The sequence below is a fragment of the Vanacampus margaritifer genome, chromosome 14, assembly GCF_051991255.1.
Source record: "Vanacampus margaritifer isolate UIUO_Vmar chromosome 14, RoL_Vmar_1.0, whole genome shotgun sequence".
NCBI lineage: Eukaryota > Metazoa > Chordata > Actinopteri > Syngnathiformes > Syngnathidae > Vanacampus > Vanacampus margaritifer.
The window spans coordinates 14937601-14958150 of NC_135445.1; the positions used below are offsets into that span (position 1 = coordinate 14937601).

The window sequence follows — 20550 nt, forward strand, 5'->3', positions numbered from 1 at the left end:
AGCCCCAAATTTATTTCAAAATATTTTTGATCCAGATTACACCATTTGAGCAACTGGCCAACGTTGCACAAAACTTCAGCCTGGATTGGCTGGCAACCAGTTCAGGGTGTACCCCGCCTACTGCCCAAAGTCAGCTGGGATAGGGTCCAGTTCCCCCGCGACCCTTGTGAGGAATATGCGGTCAAGAAAATGGATGGATGGACAAAACTTAAGCAGATAAACTGCAATGTTATGTGATATCAGGTAAGGTGTGAGCAAAACTAGTCCAATTTCAACTAAAGACGAATGCCATAAGTCTTTTTTGCTCGATTTGATCAAGCTGAAGTTTAGAAACTTATCGCCATTTTGGACACAGTTTTGTATTGTTGCCTAATGCCTACTAAAGTTGAAGTGAATTTAGTGTGACATTCTTGGGAATGTTAGCACTCACTAGGTCCTTCCCCTTCAAGGCACACACAAACACACGAATGCTGCATAGCTTGCATATTTGCATGTGTGTTTTTAGTGTGTGTGTGTGTGTGACTTTTGGCTTGACCCCACTTTTTTCAAACCATATTTCTTTAGCATTTTTTTCAGAACACTAGCAGTTCGAGTACTGAACTCTTCAGTAGTCACTGGTACCAATACCAAACACCGATACCACTAACACTTTTGACACATAACACCCCCCCCACCATTTTTTTTTTAAAGAAAGACCTATATATCCAATGTATCCTTAAAATTGCATGAAATGAAGGACAATTTTCTATTGTTATTATGATGATATTTTCTCTTTATTAAAACTGTCTAATAATAATAAAACATTGGTATGATGGGACTGAAACGGATGAATAACATTTCAATTCATTTTAAATGTGAAAATAACTTTCCATATGAGTAAAATGAGTTGTGAGCTTGGTCATGAAACAAAACTCGTAAGTCAAGAGACCACTGTATTAAAGTTTTGTGACATTTTTGTGTTTTGGTATGCCATGTGATTTTTCTTTGTGAAGAATTAAGAGATTTTTGTGTCATTGTGTTTTTTAGATATGATTTGAATGAATGGGTCATTAATCGCAGAATGCAAAACGTCAGCTCTGATTGTTAGATAGCAAATGCATGAGATAAGCAAAGCAACAGCAATGATGATGATGATCTGTAAATTAAGCTCAGCAAAACATTGCATTTTCATTCGACTTTTTTTTTCTTCTATTTTTTACTTTGACCCTGCTTGTATTATGAGAATGTTGACCAATGTTCTGGGTATGCGTGCATTTTATTTCACGAAACCCTGACTATGAATGGTACGACTATCAATAAATTCTCAGTTACAGAGGGGCTGCGAGCATGCGTAGTTGCGCGTCCACATACAGGTCAATTTAAAGCAAAAAATTAAGAGCCCCCAAAAAATCAAGCTGCTCATATGTGCCTTAATTGGCTCAATAAATGTTGAGGAACTGTTCCCTGCACAGTATTTTTGCAGTTGTGCAGCACCTCACGCCAACGCCCGTACAGAATGAAAAAAAAAAAGTGGTAGTGCATATCGGGAGCGCGCAGGAGCACCAAAGGGCGCGTGCACAGCTGTCAGGACCAAGGACAGCAGCCGCTTATCCCGGAGCGACCTGCAAGGGGGAACTTTCGGCGTGATCATCCCCACACGCTTCATGAGACAGTATAGATGGCCTAGACGAGGATTTTTTTTTTCCACGGGAGAAAGATGCAAGATGTTTCTTCATCGCTTGCTTCTAAGATGATCGTGCTTGGTCCTCCGCATTGCCGATAAATTCACAGCTCTGTCGGTGTTCTCACTGCTTTTTTTTGTGTGTGGCCACCCTCCCTCCATCGCTCCCGGATCACACCGCCCACACTCGTGCCTGCTGCAACCGACTGCCAGAGTCGCGCTGCCGTCCAGAAGCTGCTCGAGCCGAGCCGCCTGCACCGGGGAGAGAAGTGTGCGGGCTGGGGGCTTGTGTTTGACGGTGCTGCTGGTGCAAACGATGCGGCTCTTTCTGTTAGCCGTGCTTGTCTGGTGCTCGTGCGCGCGGGCCGGCTGCGAACCGAAAATTGTCAACATCGGAGCCGTCCTCAGCCAGAAGAGGTACGAGCAGGTCTTCAAAGATGCGGTGACCCAAGCCAACCAAGTCTACGGACGGGACAAATTTAAACTCACGGCCATCTCCGTCACGCATAAACCTAACGCCATCCAAATGGCTCTGTCCGTATGTGAGGACCTCATCTCCAGTCAGGTATGTAAATGCTGCCTAATTTATCTTACTGTGCTGTATTTTCAACTCAACTCTGAAAAGGGTTTGAATTGTGTTGGGAGGGGTTTGGAAGCAAGTCTTTAAATGAAAAGTTAGGTGGGAATCATTTCCTGCACTGTACCGTACTGTATGCCATTCAAGTCTTTTTCCATTCAGTTGCCATGGTTACATCACCATCTCTGAACTCCACATATAGACTTCATACAGGTTCATCCATCCAGCCAATTTTTGCATCACTTATTTTAATTAGGTTCGCGGGTTTGCTGCTGGGGAGGTGGGATAATCCCTGAGATGGTCACCTGCATATCACAATCATGCACATGCACTATTCACACTTAAGGACGTTTTTCAAATGTGGAAGGAAGCCACCTGGAGAAAAAGCATACAAGAATGAGGAGAGTGAATTCTACTCAACCTCTGATCTGCGAGGCGGATGTGGTAACCAGTGATACACCGTGCTGCCAAAGCATTTTGATGGTGAAACACACATTAACATACATACATTCACATTAAAGCAGATTTTAGTGGGACTCCATTTTGACGTCTATCTAATGAGATACTTTGCAAAAGTCACATTTTAACTTTAAACTTCCTTAAAACTGCTGGGCCAAAAATAACCCAATTTTGGTAAATAATAAATAAATAAATAAAAATAATTGGGTCAATACTTGCGTCAATTTGACCCAACAATCTAGGTTGTTTTGTACAAAGCAACCCAAGAAACCCAAGGATCCTAACCCAATAAATTGGTTTGTTAAGTTCACAACCCAAAGTTGGGTCAAATTGACCCAAGTATAGTGGGTTGGTCCATTTTTTGTTTGTTTTGACCAAAATTGGATTATTTTTTACCCTGCAGTTTTGAGAGTGATCATAAATATTTGACACAATTCAAATTTGGGTTTACATATTGAACAATGAAATATGTGAACAATGAAAAATCCATTCATCCAAGTATGCCAGTTCCAACAGGCTACTTCTTACAGTATATGATTACAGTATGATTGCAAGTTTTAACAAAGTAAAATTATCACAATTCACAAGGTTTTGGGTTTTAAATGCCTTTCTTTAGATGCAATTCAGTGTTTTGTTTTTTTGTGTGTGTGTGTGTGGGGGGGGGTATTGTTCTCAAATATCCTCGACCCAAAGTAAACACCGGTTTAACAGTTGAAGTCAATCAAAATCAATCTAAAGTTTTTAAGACTAACTCAATTTGAACTTTCAACCATAACCTCAATTTAGTTAGATTCGCTCCATGGGTTACTTTAACGCTTTACTGGACAAGCAATTCTATTGAGCTCTAAAGTTGGTGTTCACTGTGGAATCACAAAAATCTCAATTACAATCTGATGTTTCTCTTCTCTGAACCAATTAGTTATAATAATAAAAACAACGCTGATTATTATGACTAATTTGTATAATCATATACAATTGATTTTACTGAATAAGATGATAGAAATGTTTAATTTTGAGGAAAGCTCCTAAAAGTGCTGGGTCAAAAATAACACAATTTTGTTCAAAGACTGGACAGACCCACTACTTGGCTCAATTTGACCCAACCTTCTGGGTTGTTATGTACAAAACAACCCGAAGATGGGTCAAATTGACACAAGGAGCGGGCAGGTACAATTTTTGACCAAAATTGTGTTAACCCAACTCTTGGTTGTTAACCCAGAACGTTGGGTCAAATTGAACCAAGTAGCAGGTTGGTCCAATTCTTGACCAAAAGTGGGTTATTTTAAGGTTTAAGGGTGAATGTATTTTGCCTTATAAAGGCTTAATGCAGGTTGTGCATTGAATGAGATACTTTATGAATGCCAACTGTACACCTACAGTACGCCTAATCTTTCCTCATTGAACCGTTAAACTGTCCATTCAACTTGGACATTTTCCCAGATGTTCTTTTAAAAAAAGTCAAAATAAACGATTTTTAACAGAAACACAATTTGGCCAGTTTGGCATGCATTCAAAATGTAACCCAAAACACAAATCAGTTCATTTTCAGCTCCCCGTACAGACAATAGGCTTTGGTTCGGAGGCATATCTCGGATGAAGGGGCTACCGTACATTACAGAACACACAGCTGCAGATCTAGTCAAGTGCAATGAAATTCAGTGAGGGGTGAAAATGGGGGGAAATGCCTTTGACTATTATAGGCAGCCTGACAGGCATGCACTGTATGATAACTGATAGTGATAGTTGTAGTCACCCTCAGTTACAATGTGTTTGATATTCAATGTTGTAACATGTATGCTGCTTTGAAATGCGTATTAAATACATGTCTTTCTGCATTACAATTGTCTTTACAAATGTAGTACATATTGAACCCATTAAACACATTCCATAAGTAATGCATGGTAAGTACGATGCACCTTGGAGAATTGTACAACCATACTCCAACCATATGTTCATGTAAAACGCAACATGTTTTTTAAAAACCTTACATCATGGCATGTTGAGGCGTGAAGTCACTCTCTGTCCCCCCACACATATTATTAGACTTCATGTAATAATAATTATTAATTTAAAATAAAACAACCTCAGCTTGTGTGCCACTCTGTCTCCAGTCCTCTGCATGGTGCAATGACTCTCATCAATACTGTATAGTCACATTCAGTCTTGTAGCACATGTTCACTCGTAACATGTAATCCAAGTCAAAATTGGGCTTTTGCAACAGCACTAATGAAGGTCCATGCACACACACTGGGCCTAATTCAGGCAGAGTCAATGAAAGTTTTAATCCTCTGAGTTTGGCTTGCGGGCGATTGCAGTCACTGAGAGGGAAAGTCTGTGGCAGATGGAGGACTAGATGCCTGCGAGCAATCCTTGGATTGCAACTCTCATTTTTGACCCAAACATACGGGCGGCTTGCGTCCAATAATCCACGGCTGCACGCACACGCCAATTCCGTTCCATTTCCTCCACCACCACAGCGAATTTTTTGGAACCTATTCGATATGATGATGTTTTTCTGAGTGTGTAGCTGGGTGGTTTTTATGGTTTGGTTTGGTTGATCCAAAATAAATGCTTCTTTCTGGTCTTATGTCTCTGATAGTATAGACTTTCAATAAGATTTTCTATAGTGCAAGTGAAATAAATTCATCATGAGGTCAAGGGCAAAATTAGCAATATTACAATTTAAGGCTAGATTATCAACCAGTGCAAGTAATCATTCAATTACCAATTTATGTGTTGAAGCATTTTTAAAGTCTGCTTGCTGGATTTACTTTTATGTGCTTCCAATGACTCAGGATTTAAGTGGATTTAGACTGAGAACTGTATTAAAACAACATGATGGACATGGTTTTGGCCTCATCAAAAAGAAATAGGATTTTTATGAATAATAATGCATGGTTGTTATAAAGAAAATGCCAAAGCACCTTGAAAATATGTCAAAATATAAATAATCTGTAAAACATTTTCATGATAGCATTGCTCATGCATGTGTTGAATGTGATTCAGTGTTTTGTAAAATTGTATACCAAATTATGTGAGTGAGACATATATCAATGAATTTCATTAAATTCAAGGTGTTCTATTGTGATGGTTTACATTGGGAGCTCTGAGTAACATTGAATAATATGTATTTATACAAGTAATTATTCCAGTTTCTACATATTTAAGACATAACATGGTAGCATTCATTTTGTAACCATTGGAAGCAAGGTCAAACTGCTGTGTGTGTAAGTCTGTGTGGAAATGGAGGCGATGATGCAATTCATTTGTGAGAGAAATGTGCGTGCTGCTGACAAGATAAATGCATCTCTAAGGTTTCTACAAAATGTCAGTTCGTCCCAGTTTATCACTAGATTAAAATTTAATCTCTGGACTGCACTTAGTGATGTACGGTAGTCAAGGATGTCAAGTCAAGTACTCAATTTGCACCCCAGTCCATGGATGCCTTATGCCTATAGTAGATTTCTTTCATCAGTCTATTATTTAGCCTGGTAAGACTTTACTTCTCGCTCGAATTTGGCATTGCAGTGAAATCAGATTAAGCGGGGGATAATCCACAATATACTTAGTTTATTGTGTCACTCATATGTCTGGCCAGTTACATATGTAAACAATGTAAATATACCGTGAAAGATTAAATCTACCACAGTTCCTCGTAGCTCTCTATTTTCAGTGCTTAACACCGTTATGTTTTTGCCATTGCTGCCCTAAATTAATGGGCTCAAAAGGCACTGCTCTCAATGAAGTACTGTCCTCAGTGGTGTAGTGGTCCCTGGAGAAGTGGGTATACTCTAAATTTTACTTACTTTAAATTATTTTTTTTTATAGAAAAACACCCTGTTTTAGAAATGGTGACATGTGAGGGAAAAGCCATCGTTTGTAATTACGCAAAAATAATAAAATTATCATGAATGAATGAGGAGCAGTTTGTAATGTAAAATGGATTTATTGTGAGGTAAACATGAATAATATATTATCTACTATAAAATTTAACTACATCATATGAGTTAGTTAGGGCTATAACTTGGTTAACGTTACTTAGACTTAAAAAAATAAGGTAAGGGGGGAGGGGCTTCATAGACATTGAGATAATCTCTGGTCCTGGCATTTATTACAGTTTCATTCATCTAACTGACACAAGATGGCACAGCACTGGGGTTTTTTTGTTCACCCAAAATGCACTGTTTGGTGGTACTATTGACTGAACAAATATTTTGCAGGGGGTAGATCACTGAAAAAAGGTTGAGAACCACTGCCCTACATGATCCTAATCTAGTAAATTTAGGGCTAAATTGCGAACGTTAGGATAACATTACATTTCATAACATTAGCCGAGCCAAAATGCACAGATTAACTATAATGCATTGGCAACAAAAACCTCCTCTGTACAGTCACATTGCCAGTAGTTTAAAACAATGATTTATTTGGAAACAACTTTAAAACTTACCTAGTGTGAATGATGTTTTCATTGTATATTCAGTATGTTCGCATAGCCTGCATGCCATCACTCACTGGAAAGACGTTTATTTATTTTTCTGTCTCGCTCACATTTACTATCATCTCGCAGGAGACGGAGCGACCTGTCAATCAACTAGAGTGGCATTGGCACCCACGCGTTAGCAATAAAGTCCTCGGCATGACCTGCCCTCCTCATTCTCTGATAGGCGCATCAGTTCTCATGCCTTTAATTAACCAATAAGACCGCGAGTGCAGTCCAGCCAGTTAGAGGCAAAGGAGGGTGGGTCATGGCCACTGATCTGTAAATATTACTGGATAGCCGATAGCAGAGCCAATCCAGTAATATACACAGAACAATGGTCATTGCTGAATGGTGCGCAAAAACTGCGCATCCAGGAGGATTCAGATGTGGGTTGACGCAAAATTGGGGATTTAGAAGCGGGTAGATGCCAAACTGACTGAAAAAGAAATCCCTGGACTATACCGCTGGTTGTCCTCATAAAAGCAAAAAACATGTCCACTGTGAAACAACAGGCTCTGCCACAGAAGTCTCATGTCACACGACCCTGTCATCATAGCTCTTGGGAATGTCTTGGCAGTTGAGTGACAGTGGCGAGAAGCGAGTGTCAGTGGCGAGAGGCGAGTGTCCGGCGCCGCTAAATAGCCGGAACCAATGTGCTAAGCGCATGAAAAACCCCACAGAAAACCATTGTTGCACCATGTTTTGGGGGTTTTAGGCCCATTCCTGTCAAAATTTGGGTAACTAATAAAACACTAGCAAGGATATCATCATATCATAGATGCATTAATCAATTAAATACTGCACATGTATTTTAACTCTTATCTAAAGATGCAAACAACAAAGAATACATTCGAGCTGTTTCATATTCAAATCATCATGTCCTCAGCCCGTAGTTCTCGTACTTCTGGCTGCACACACAGGAAGTCCACTATCCTGCGTTCTACTGTACGTTTGGTCACATGACATTCCACAAAAAGTGGATTGACCACACCTAAAAAGTAAAAGAGAAGATGAGCAAAGGTGCTACAGGACTTGGAGGAAGAGGATCAATCTCTACAGAATCAATAGAAAAGGACGAGAAAAAGCATGGATGGACACATGAAGAAACTGTGGGCAGGAAGCAGAGGTGGGGTGGTAATCTGGAAATTTGGGATAAATCCTGAATGGGCGGTCAATTTCAGGCCAACTAGTCAAACGTTTTTGTTTAATAGACCCTAATTCCTATAATGGGTGTCTTCAAATGGCAACCCATACAATGTGTCACGTGGCTGTTTTTTTCTGCCACTATCAAAGACTATTCATATGGAGGACCAAAAATGGCAAAATAAATAAATACATAAATAAATAAATATGTAAATGTGACAATAAAAATTTATAAAAAATCTAAATCTAAAATTAAATAAAAATAATATAAATGAAAATTAAAACAACAAAAATACATAAATAAATAAAAGTAATAAATACAAAAATAAAAACGAGATTCAAAAAGATAAAATACATGTGTAAATAAACAATAAATAAATATATCAATAGAGTTAAATATCAATCAATGAATAAAACTCTGTTCTCATATTTATTTCACGGTGCAGATGCTGTCAGCATGAAATGCGTCATGTTATTCAAATGAGGGGGCGGTCCTAAGTGTGTCTTGGGTTGGACTCTTCACTGCTGCAAACTGCCTTTCGAGGGTGGAGTGTTCTCTCACTCACACCATGCAGGTTGGCGAACATGGAACATGGAAAGCTACAGGAATGGGCGACCAACTTGACCACTGTCACCACAACTTGTGACTTGAAAGTCTAGTTGCTCGACAACGTCACACACTTAGGACCGCCCCTCATTTGAATAACAATTCATGACTTATTCCATGCTGGTCCTTTCCCTGGATCAATGCTATAAAGTAATTCTAATAAATTGATAAAATGCAAGTTGATCTGTGTCACAATAGCACAGGTGATTTGTTTTTGGCTCTCAATGCAAAGTGTTGTGTCCTTGCAGGTCTACGCCATCTTGGTGAGTCACCCGCCCCAGTCCAATGACCACCTGACTCCTACACCTGTCTCCTACACTGCAGGCTTCTACCGCATCCCCGTGGTGGGGCTCACCACTCGCATGTCTATTTACTCAGACAAGGTACGCATGTGCTTTATGAAATGATTTGAATGAAATGCAGGCTGGGAGGGAGGAAGAAAGAGAACGGCCAGAGAGACATGGAGTCAGGAAGTCCCCAGGGAGAACTTCAAAAGCTTCCTAGATTAAATGGCCCATCACTGTCCATTAGAGGGCGGATGATTGAGTATGTTCACAGCATGAAATTGAAAGAACTGCATCAATAATATCTTTGACCTGAATTATGTTTTTATGAAGCACCGACCACTAACAATTAACTTTTAAAGAGAACACATAAATAAAATTCCAAAGGCCAGTTTAGAATTTATGACTGCATAAACGATAAAGATTATGCCAAGGTTATCAAACCTATATTTGTCCTCTGACTCTTGATTTCTCCTCAAGTTTTTGTTGTTGTTGCCTCAAATCAACTATTTTTTTCTTATTTTTATGTTCTGTTATGTTTTAATTAATCAAAGTGACCATATTGAGGCTGAAAATTCATGTTCTTAGGTACTGATTCATGCAAATGTTTACCAGTTTGATAAACACTTCTGGGCTAACAAATTTTGGTCAAATTACCTTCCACTATGCATTCTAATATATATGACGACATTGATTGTGTTCATTATTTCAATGGTTTTCCAAAGTAGGAAACAAATAAATATCAATATGCATACATAGCTTAACATCTGTAATAAATAATAATTGACTCTGTTCACAAGCATATTACATTCGCCTTCATCTGACCATTAGCGTGGATTTTAAACATAGAAAGGGCCAAAACATGCTTTGTAAAAATTAAACTGCACTAAAAAGCTAGCCACCAAAGGGTGCTAGAACTGCACAAATAGAAATCAACCTGACTGTTTTTAAACAGATGTCCTGCTTTTAATATCGTGACATGACGACCATGATATTGTGGCAGTTTTATTATCGCGATATCATGATATTGTCGTTATCGTTACATCCCTAGTTTTTAAAGTAGGCCATCGGTGTACAAATGTGGTCCATACCTGTCACCCACAGGCACCATGTTGGTCATGCAAGAGGAAGAATTCAGCCTTTTTGTTGGAACAATGTTCCCTTTGTAGAGTATAAAAACATTTGCCTTAAGACAATGAGGTCTGAACTATGACAGACAGCCCAGAGGACAGAAGTGCCTTCATGTATTAGCCCATATTAAAGACGGTATGAAAAAACATTACTTGGACCTTTCTAAAGGCCAGAATGTGTCATTGTGCGTAGTTAAATTCCACTTCCAAAATATAATCATCATGACATTCATGCCGTTCATCAGCTAACCCGTTTTGGGCACGTTCTGACATATAAATGACATGAAAGTGCTTCATTTGAACTACGGACTGTTAACAAAGTAAAATCTGTTATTTTATTGTTTACTTAAATGTTTTTCTACAAAAATAAGCTCTCTATATGAAAAATCTCCTTGATCCCAGAGTATCCACCTGTCCTTCCTGCGGACCGTCCCTCCCTACTCGCACCAAGCGCACGTGTGGTTCGACCTGATGCGAGAGTTCAACTGGAACCATATCATCCTGATTGTGAGCGATGACCACGAGGGCCGAGCTGCTCAGAAGAGGCTGGAGACGCTCCTGGAAGAAAGAGAAACCAAGGTGAGATGCTCCGTCTCCTGGGCCACCTGCCCTTTATTTCTCACCTCCCAGAGTTTGTACGTAGCTGTTTCCCTCTCTGTTACGTGGCCACATCTCTTTCTCACCATTGTGTAAGCATTTGCTAACATTCAAGGAACATCAACAGCGTCTAATGTGGTCTACTTTTGACAAAAGTTTGTGCGTTTATTTGCTCATCTTCACGTTGCTTTTTGCCATAGTCCAAAATTATCCCATGTCTATCAACATTGGGAGCCAAATAGTGGACTTTGATGTGAGGCTTTGCAAACCATCATAGACAGAAGTCATGGTGTCTATTGGAGGGGGTCATGGTCGGGATATTTTTCTTCTTAGATGTTTGAATTTATTGTAGCGCACTGGATTTTGGCCATTTTACATAGTGCTGATGCACGCATCTATGTGTGCCTCTGAGCTGCGCATATGGGCCATTGAAATGCTGATCTTACGTGAGGCAAATCTCACATGACCTGCAATGATGCAAAAGGGTGATAAAGGGAAGTGTAGAGAAGCATCTTCCTCATCCTTTTAATAAGCTGAAATTACCCAAGGGTATCTTTTTTTTCTTTCCACTCTCTTTGTGCCTCTCTGGGCCTCTTCGCTGTAATTGTGTACCAGAGTGAAATGAGTCCCGATTCAGAGGTTTAATTAAATCAGAAGGCGAAGACATGGCCAATATGACGCTCTCACTTGAGGCAATTCACAGGATGGCTGTGAAAGCTGTTGAAATAAGTGACCTGGATCAGCCGTGATTAACACGAGGCTTTTGTAACATTTTGGATTTCATCACACTGGATTGGGCTACTCTGCATTTTCAACGCTGCTACTGACATTTAAAATCAGCAAGCACTAACTCACAACATGCAAGAGGGAAACGTGTGTATGAGAAGCATTTTGATGAGAGCCCTGGAAGTATTTTTATGCTTATATTCTGGATCTGAAAATGAAGCTGTAAAAAAAACAGTTTTTGGGAGGGAGTGATGAAAATGAAATAAGTTTTGGACTTTGCAACCGCTATTAAATTTGTGATTGGATCATCAAGGATCCGGAATTGTAACTTCCACTTCCACGTGCATCGGCTTTGGTATTGGTTGCTGTCATGAGTACCCGATATTTATTAGTTGTATTTGCTTTTTCCTATATCTTATCTTACTTGACTTTAAATCAATCAATTATAGATTACCATTAGTCACTACAGTAAGAAAAAAATGATTGTGATTACGGACATGCATTGATATTGTAAACCAGTAATAACTTTTTCACTTGAATGTTTTATGTGATGTGAAATTATATTGAGTTTGACTACCACCTCATCTTGTCATGCTCTAATTAAAAGAGGAATATTGTGCTTAATCACTTAGTTGAGCTTCACTGATGCAGTAAATTGACACTATTTTTAGCAATGTGGCGAGCCATGAGCGAGGTCATTTAGTCACTGGGGGATCACTCACACCACCAGCAAAGAGTTTCCGGACACATTGGACTTAGTCAGAAAGCAAAAGTGAATAACACAACATGAAATATGAATGTGGATACAAAAATAGAACACTCGGGGAAAAAAACTCTTAAGAAAAAAAGACAAACACAATTTTCCTCTCATGTGGAATACGGTTGCTAAGTGGAGAGACGTACTTCGAGATAAACGATTCAACACTCAACTATGATTTAAATGTCATTTCTAAATCATTTAAGCTGCTTTAATATTGTAGCATCCCCTGAGAATGAAAACATTGAATATTTTAGCTTTAACATTTCATTTAATAGTAAGCAATGCAAAATTATTGGTTGCCAATTGAGTTTCAGACATTGCTCTTTTTTTTTTGCACTCCTGAAGCTTAGCATTTTAATGAGAAATTATAAACCACTGACCATTTGTTTCAGTTTCTTGATGCACTATTAACTGTAAAATTTAAAGGATGTATAATATTTAGCATTTTCTTTTGTCTCCAGCACCATGATGTGATAATAATAATAATAATAATATTATTATTATTATTATTATTAATAACAACAACAATAATAATAATAATAATAATAATAATAATAATAATAATAATAATAATAATAATAATAATAATAATAATAATAATAATAATAATAATAATCAATCCATCCATTTTCTTAACCGCTTAGTCCTCATAAGGGTCGCAGGGGGCGCTGGAGCCTATCCCAGCTGGCTTCGGGCAGTAGATGGGGTACGCCCTGAACTAGTTGCACAGCCAATCCAGGGCACAGAGAGACAAACAACCATCCACACTCACAATCATACCCGGGGACAATTTAGAGTGTTCAATTAACCTGACATGCCTGTCTTTGGAATAATAATAATATAATAATAATAATAATAATAATAATAATAATAATAATAATAATAATAATAATAATAATAATAATAATAATAGAGTTTAGTATTGTAGGAGCACAGTAGCATGGTTGGCCACTAGCTTACAGCAGTGTGCTGGAAAATTCCATTAGAGGTCTGACAGGCAGACGAGTCTCCCAGTGGTGTAGACACCAGAACCAGTTGGGTGGTAAACTTCTCAAGATGATGCCTCAATCCATCCATTTTCTTACGCTTTTCCGGGGTTGGGACATTGGGGATTCAGAGACTAGAGAAAGAAAAAAATATACACCTATGCACCTTACGTATATCACTGTTTAAGCACCACTAGCAAAAGAAGCATGTTTGAGACGATTATGAAATGGTGTGTCTGAAGTGAGAGAAGATATTCAGAATGCAGTTGGGATTGAGATGAGATGCCAGGCAGCTGTGCAGAAAACTAAGTGAAGCAGCAAGATGCAACTCTTATGGCCCTATTTTCATGCATTTCATTTCAGCACAAGTCTAGCGCAAAACACAGTTTAACTGTGCATAAGGGTGGAGCTTTCTATATTTTGGTATTTTGCTAGACTAGCACATATGCAGTAGAAGAGGGTGTTTGTCCTTTATGCCCCGTTGTGGGAGGGAACACAGCCAATTCCCGGCCGCTCCCAGCTCATTCCCTTTAAATTCAGCGCAGAGAGAGGCACGCGCGCCGCAAGGATTGCTGGTGTCCATGCATGAGATCAGTGAGTGTAAAGTGCATTTACAGTAAAAGGAGCTGCAAGAAGATCTCCACTTGAGGATGATGTAAAGTTGGACGCTTTGGATGGGCACATGGAGACCGCCTTCTACCCCTGATTGTGTGTCAATGTGTGATGGCGCTATATGATATCATAGCTGGACATTTGTCAATAAAATGAATATTAACATTCAGGAAAAAGCACATGTAAAAATATAGTGCTTTGACTCAAACACACGCTACATACATTATGTGCAGCAAATGCTATTTGAAACATAATTGATGTCCAACTGTTAAAATCTATGTGACCATCCCTCCAATGTAAGGTTTATGTCTCAACTAGCCTAAATTGACAGCATTTAAACAAAATACGAGGGGCAGTCAAAAGTCATGAGCCCTGTTCAAATTTTTTTTTTTTTCGGGGAATTTCAACAATAGCTAAAATATTCATTTAAATATAAACTGTTTTTAAAAAAAAATGCTTGAATGTATCTACAGTACTTGCTGCCCGCCATTTTTCACCATTGGATGTTCATCAGAAGCAAAGAGCTGAATTCCTTGTTTTGAAAGGCCCACCAATAAACCTTTTCAAAAGATTGAAAATGCAAAACCTATTTGCCAAATCAAATCAGTTTTTGTTACACCCCTAATAACTATCCATATAACTTCTACATCACTTATCTAAAGGCCGTGGATATGCTGGGTCCTATGCCAGTTGATTTTGGACTGTGCACCCTGAACTGGTTGGCTGCCAGCCACGTGACACCCATAGACAAACAAGAATTCACTGTCACATTCAAAATTGCGACCATTTTAAAGTCTTCATTTAATTGAAAAAGCCTATTTTTGTAATGTAGGAGGAAATTGCAGTGCCCACCAAAGCCCATGTAACTATATTAGGTAATTATTTTAAGCAGTTCTTAAAGCAGGATTATGATGCTACAGCTTTGTTATGGAACATTCATCAATAAATATGTCACTTCAAATATGGTACGATTTGCATTTCTTTTGTTTTGTTTTTTTAAATCCAATTAGAGGCTAAAAGGAAAGCTGTGAGTCAACCTGCAGTACGCCTGCATATATGTTTGTTCATTTAAGGTATTTTAAGAGATGGTCTCAAAATGCCATTCAGCAGCTGCAGTACTGATGACCTGCAGCAAAGTAGAACATCCCAATTGTGAAATTTACATATTTAATGTACTTAGAAGAATATCCTTTTGGGCCAAAACAGTTTGTATTTGCAACAGGGGCGTTGGATTTGCTCTTTGATAAGCAAAATGTTTGTGTGCAGCAATTGTGGCTCGACGAATCCTATAGGCGTGTCTGCAGCTACTGAGCCAACACTATGAACCTGTTCCCTATTCTTTTTTTTCCAATTAACCTAAGAAGTACTTAAAAGGCATCCCAGACCCTTCTGGCCCGAGTGGTTTCAGGCCAAGGATGTTCTGTGCTCGCACTTCACACTTTGGGCAAACTGCACAGAGGCAGTAACGCAGATCAGAATGTGACACTAATTAGGTGGCTGCACACTAGGAAAGCATTTTGCTTGCGTTGCTAGATGCTGCAAGGCAGGCAATAGAAAGCTCACAATATGAGCGGGAATCATATTGCCTGTTTGAAGTTATTGTTGAAGGAGGTCCATAAACCTCAAAGTCACTTGAACAGCGCACCTTGGTCTCATTCAGTGTTTATTTGCAGATGGATTGTTGAGTGCGTCTGATTATGGGTTGTTGCGTTGTTAAATTCCAATTGATGCTGACAGAATATACTAATAATATACATTGTTGTTTGGTTGTAGTCTGCAGTGGTATAGAAATGAACTACTGTACATTGCAACACGTACAGTGGAAACAAAGTATACACATACATGCTCAAATGCTAGGTTTTTGTGATTTTTTCCCTCGATTATTAAATATGGCTGTTTTTAAGCGTTTTCTAAATAGTCATTTTCAGTTAGTTTTAGAACCCAGTCCTATTACTTACAATTTGTATTATTACTATTTCTTGTTTTTATTAATTGTACATGTTTAAATTTGGGGTTGACTACAGTTTAATGTGATTAAGATTAAGTTAATGTTGTTTAATCGATGATGTCATTCGTATTTTTCCCTGCATGGTGCAGCGGTCCCTACCCTTTTGTTGTACAACGGACTGGTTTCACATAAAGAGACATTTCAATGGTCCACATAGAAACAAACTATTACAAATACAGCTTCACATTACTCTGAATGTAGTAATTAATTATTGGGAGTCCTTTGCATGTTTATCTATTCATCAAGCTGGCCAGGCTCCTTTTGTGTTCCACTGCATAGCCTGTTTTTTAACACGGAACTTTGTAGCAGGCTCCAAAATATTCGGCAGATTTCTGTTTCTCTGTTTCTCTGTCACTTGTGTGTTTCTTTTATCTGAAGATAGAGTTTTTTACATTGCAAGTAACCAAACTACCTGTCACCTTTTTGGTGAAATATTTCCATAGCTGCAATGTTCCGTACTCTGACAAGTGTCATGACACAGTGTTGTGATGTCGGTTTGTATTGTATGGATAAAGGTTTCAATATCACACACTTGTCGCTGACTAACAGTTCGGCGTCAAAGATGGAGCATCACTTCGTGCAGCTACCCTTGTTCGTGGTGCTGGTATTAATATTTCAAGACTAGCAGCAAGCATAATAGCCAAAGCTAGTGTGTTAACCGCTACTCTAATCCACACATAATTTATTTTCATACTCTCCGACCCAGGGCCGGCCCTATGTGATTTGGTGCCCTAGGCGAAAGTGTAGATTGTAGATCCCCCCACCCCCAGACAACTACAAGTAATACAAGTAAATGTTTAGTGCAATTTGTGTAGTTAAACAATGAAACATTGCTCCAATATGAACCTTGTCCCCTTCTCAGCCAGGTGCTAAAGAATCGTTCACTAAATTAGTTGTAAACTTCAGTTTTCTCTGATTTCCTGTGGCGCGCACACACATCTCTGCACTTGGAAGACTTTTTCTTCTTTTTTTTTTGCACTCACTCACACATACATTAACACATACAAATATGGTCCCCCAGGCAGGGAAGCGAACCCATGCCAATCTGCATTGTAGGTACCACTCCGCCACCTGGAGCCCAAGACAGCGCTACCAATGGAATGGCAGTACGTCGGTTACTTCCTACCGGTTTATGAGACCTTTTCCGAATAAAACAACACAATTCTTCAATACAAAAATTCAAAAATAAAAATAATAGCAGGGTCGTTTACATATTTTATTTTAGAAAAGCTGAGGGGGAAAAATATATATATATATTTTTTTGCCCTGCTATTTGGCACCCCTCCACCAGATGGCGCCCTAGGCGACCGCCTAGTTCGCCTATACCATGGGTGGGCAAACTTTTTGACTTGCGGGCCACAATGGGTTTGAAATTTTGACAGATGGGCCGGACCAGGAGCATTTGGACCTCATAGCACAGTAAAAACACACAGATAAATGTACAACCCAATTTACTTATAGTGTGCACTTAGGACTGCGTTTTTCAAATGTGCAAAATCCACATATTTAAAACAGCTTTTTCAATAGCTTCATTTTTATTGTTTTAGCTCAACTTTTGCTGTGTTTTTATGCTTTGTAAAGTGACCTTGGGTGTTCTGAAAGGTGCTGTTTTTAAATGAAATGTATTATTACTATTATTATGATTATTATAAAATAGCCCTAATCCAGGTAGTACGTTTGCCTCAATGAATATGCAAGATGCGGCATTTACACACTATTTGGCAAAGTGGGAGGAGAAATGTAAATAGATTATAATAGCACATACACTGTGATCTGTCAAACCTGGTGACTGCATCTATTACTAATAGATTTCAATTCAAGGCGTAAAGTTAAAGAATTTTTTTCCATTGGCCCACCCATTTTTAACCCGGGCCCACAGTACGTGTGACACATGCGGCTGCATGATAGCCGCTGCTGCCTGTCACGCGCTGAGGACAAAGCGCGTACATCCAATCCGTCTCTGACCACTTTTCCATCTCCGTGGGGGACGCATAGCACACGGTGTTTGTGCAGCAGCTCAAAAAGAAGCCAAAAGCCAACGAGGAAACGCTCATAGAAGTGCTCGACGCACGCCCCGGGGATGTATTCACCAATATCAACAGTCTGCTGCATGCGCGCTCCTCACCTCACCCATGACAACATGTAGAAAGAACATCTTCAGCTGTCAAAAGGGTCAAAACACGCAACAGTGCCACAATGTTGACTGATAGACTGAACTCTTTGTCCCTGCTTTCTTTCAAAAAATAATTGACCGATTCTCTGGACTATCAGGACATTATTGCTGTGTTCAACACAAAACCGTGCCGTCTCCTGCTGTAAATGTCCAAATCCAAATCCAATAAGATAAGATAAGATCCACTGATTGTCACACCCATCTAAGTGGGGCAAAATTTGTTCTCCGCATTTGACCCATCCCCTGAGGGAGCGGTGAGCAGCAACAGCGCTGTGCTCGGGAATCATGTGGTGATCTAACCTCCCAATTCCAACCCTTAATGCTGAGTGTCAAGCAGAGTGGCAATCGGTCCCATTTTTATAGTCTTTGGTATGACCCGGCCGGTAATTGAACCCACAACCTCCCAGTCTCAGGGCGGACACTCTAACCACTCGGCCACTAAGCTGGGAAAAAAAAAAAAAATAATAATAATAATTAAAAATAATAATAATAATAATAATAACAATAATAATAATAATAATAATAATAATAATAATAATAATAATAATAATAATAATAATAATAATAAAAAAATAAAATAAAATAAAATAAAATAAAATAAAATAAAATAAAATAAAATAAAATAAATAAATAAATACATTTCTAGCCTTATTGGATAAATTCAGCGGGCCGGATTGAAACGCATAACGCTATATGCTATAGTAGTCAAAAGTTGTTTGGGAATTATTAAAAACACGTGATTAGCAATTTACCAGCATCAGTTAAATAAATAACACTTGAAAAGACGGTAATACGGTGGACTCTTGTATACTTGCATGCAGCACTCAGAGACTGACCTATTTTCCATTTTTTTCCAATATTTTTTTTACATTAATTTATTCTTTTTTTGTTTTTTGGGCTTAGCCAACACCCATTTTCGTGGAAAACATTTAATTGGAGGTTTATCCTATTCTTTTCATTCATAATGAGTGTCAATTATATATGGAGTTTTGCTATTCATGGGGGATTTACTGTAAATTTCTAGAGTCTTTATGTGCATAAAGGCAACCACGTTTGTGTTTTAGCTGATATGAGTTTCTAGTATGTGGTTGTGTAATATCTGTTGCAATTTATTAATGTATGTGTGTAATAATATTAATCAACCAATAAAATAAAATCAATTAGTATGAAATCATTAACCAAGGCTATAATACTTGCTATCTTTGTATATTATATTGTACTGTAAGTCTGATTTGTACGACCAGTGTTGCTCAACAGTCTTGATGTCTTTGCAAGCCTCACAATGAAAGATCCCAATTTGAAGCGCAAGTGGAGATTTGTTGGAATGCTTTTCTGCCCTCCATTTTCAACTGTTTATAATATTTTTCTGTGTCTGCATATTTTCTCTGTGCACATTACTCATCAGAATAAAAAAAGGAACTATGAAAACCTCGACCAACTGTCCTATGACAACAAGCGAGGACCTAAGGTATATTTGCATGGTCAATGCACGCCGCCCACCAACTTTCCAATCGTAGCAAATAGAAAACCAGCCCGAACCGGTCACCAACAGACCCAGAAATGCCCCCCACCCCCTTGGTAGCACGTGTTTTCTTTAATTTTTAATTTGAGAAATTCCCATGTCGTTTAAATGAAGAATGGTTTTGCTATGGAAAATGTTTTCAGCAAGGAAAAAAAAATCAGCGAGCAGCGCCCTGGCTTCTATCATTTTCATTTTCAATTTCCAAAAGAAGGAATGCATGTCCTCTGAACTCTCACTCTCACACGAAAATAGTTTGCAAGTCTTTTTTTCTTTGTGGAGAACCGGTCGTGTGGGAGCAACCCGCCTCCCGGATGCTACTTCCTCCTTACTTTTCAGCAGCTATTTTTTGTTGTTGTTGAGGCAAAACGTCCCTCTCACCTCCTTCACCTGATTTTAGTTACTGGTTGCATTGACCTTTTTCTTCCCCCCACCTAACACATGCACGTCCTTTTTTTTGGAGCCTTGATAATCCTCAGTTTGCATGTAAAACCAAATGCAAAAGTTTTTTTCCCTTCAAGCTTTTAATTATATTTTTATTCAGCCCGGTAACCCACTGGATCGCTTTCCTTTTTTCTTTTTTTTTTTTTTTAACTTTTCCTCCCGTTTACAAAACATAATCGCCCAAACTCGAACCAAGCAGGTAAAGAGGCATCATGGTATCTAAGGGATGGGAAGTAGCTGGCTTGACCTTTCTTATGACCCCATCACAGGCAGAGAAAGTCCTCCAGTTCAGCCAGGACACTAACTTAACAGCCCTGCTGCTGGAGGCCAAAGAACTGGAGGCCCGAGTCATCATCCTTTCCGCCAGGTGAGAGTTTTTTGTTA

At 38.8% G+C, this 20550-nt stretch overlaps 1 protein-coding gene across 12 annotated transcripts in view; it reads left to right on the forward strand.

The window, feature by feature from the left end:
* The first annotated feature begins 1730 nt into the window (after positions 1-1730).
* The window catches only part of LOC144034219 (glutamate receptor ionotropic, NMDA 1), a 49654-nt gene continuing 30834 nt past the window's right edge, over positions 1731-20550 (forward strand). For 8 of the 12 annotated variants that reach the window (XM_077542816.1, XM_077542817.1, XM_077542821.1 and 5 more), the window contains exons 1-5: positions 1731-2225; positions 9176-9310; positions 10744-10920; positions 19609-19671; positions 20436-20533. In XM_077542816.1, coding sequence (XP_077398942.1) covers positions 1977-2225; positions 9176-9310; positions 10744-10920; positions 19609-19671; positions 20436-20533 — 722 coding nt within the window. In that variant the 5' untranslated portion in view covers positions 1731-1976. The remainder of the gene's footprint in view (positions 2226-9175; positions 9311-10743; positions 10921-19608; positions 19672-20435; positions 20534-20550) is intronic. The other 4 variants (XM_077542819.1, XM_077542820.1, XM_077542826.1 and 1 more) reach the window with 2 other exon arrangements.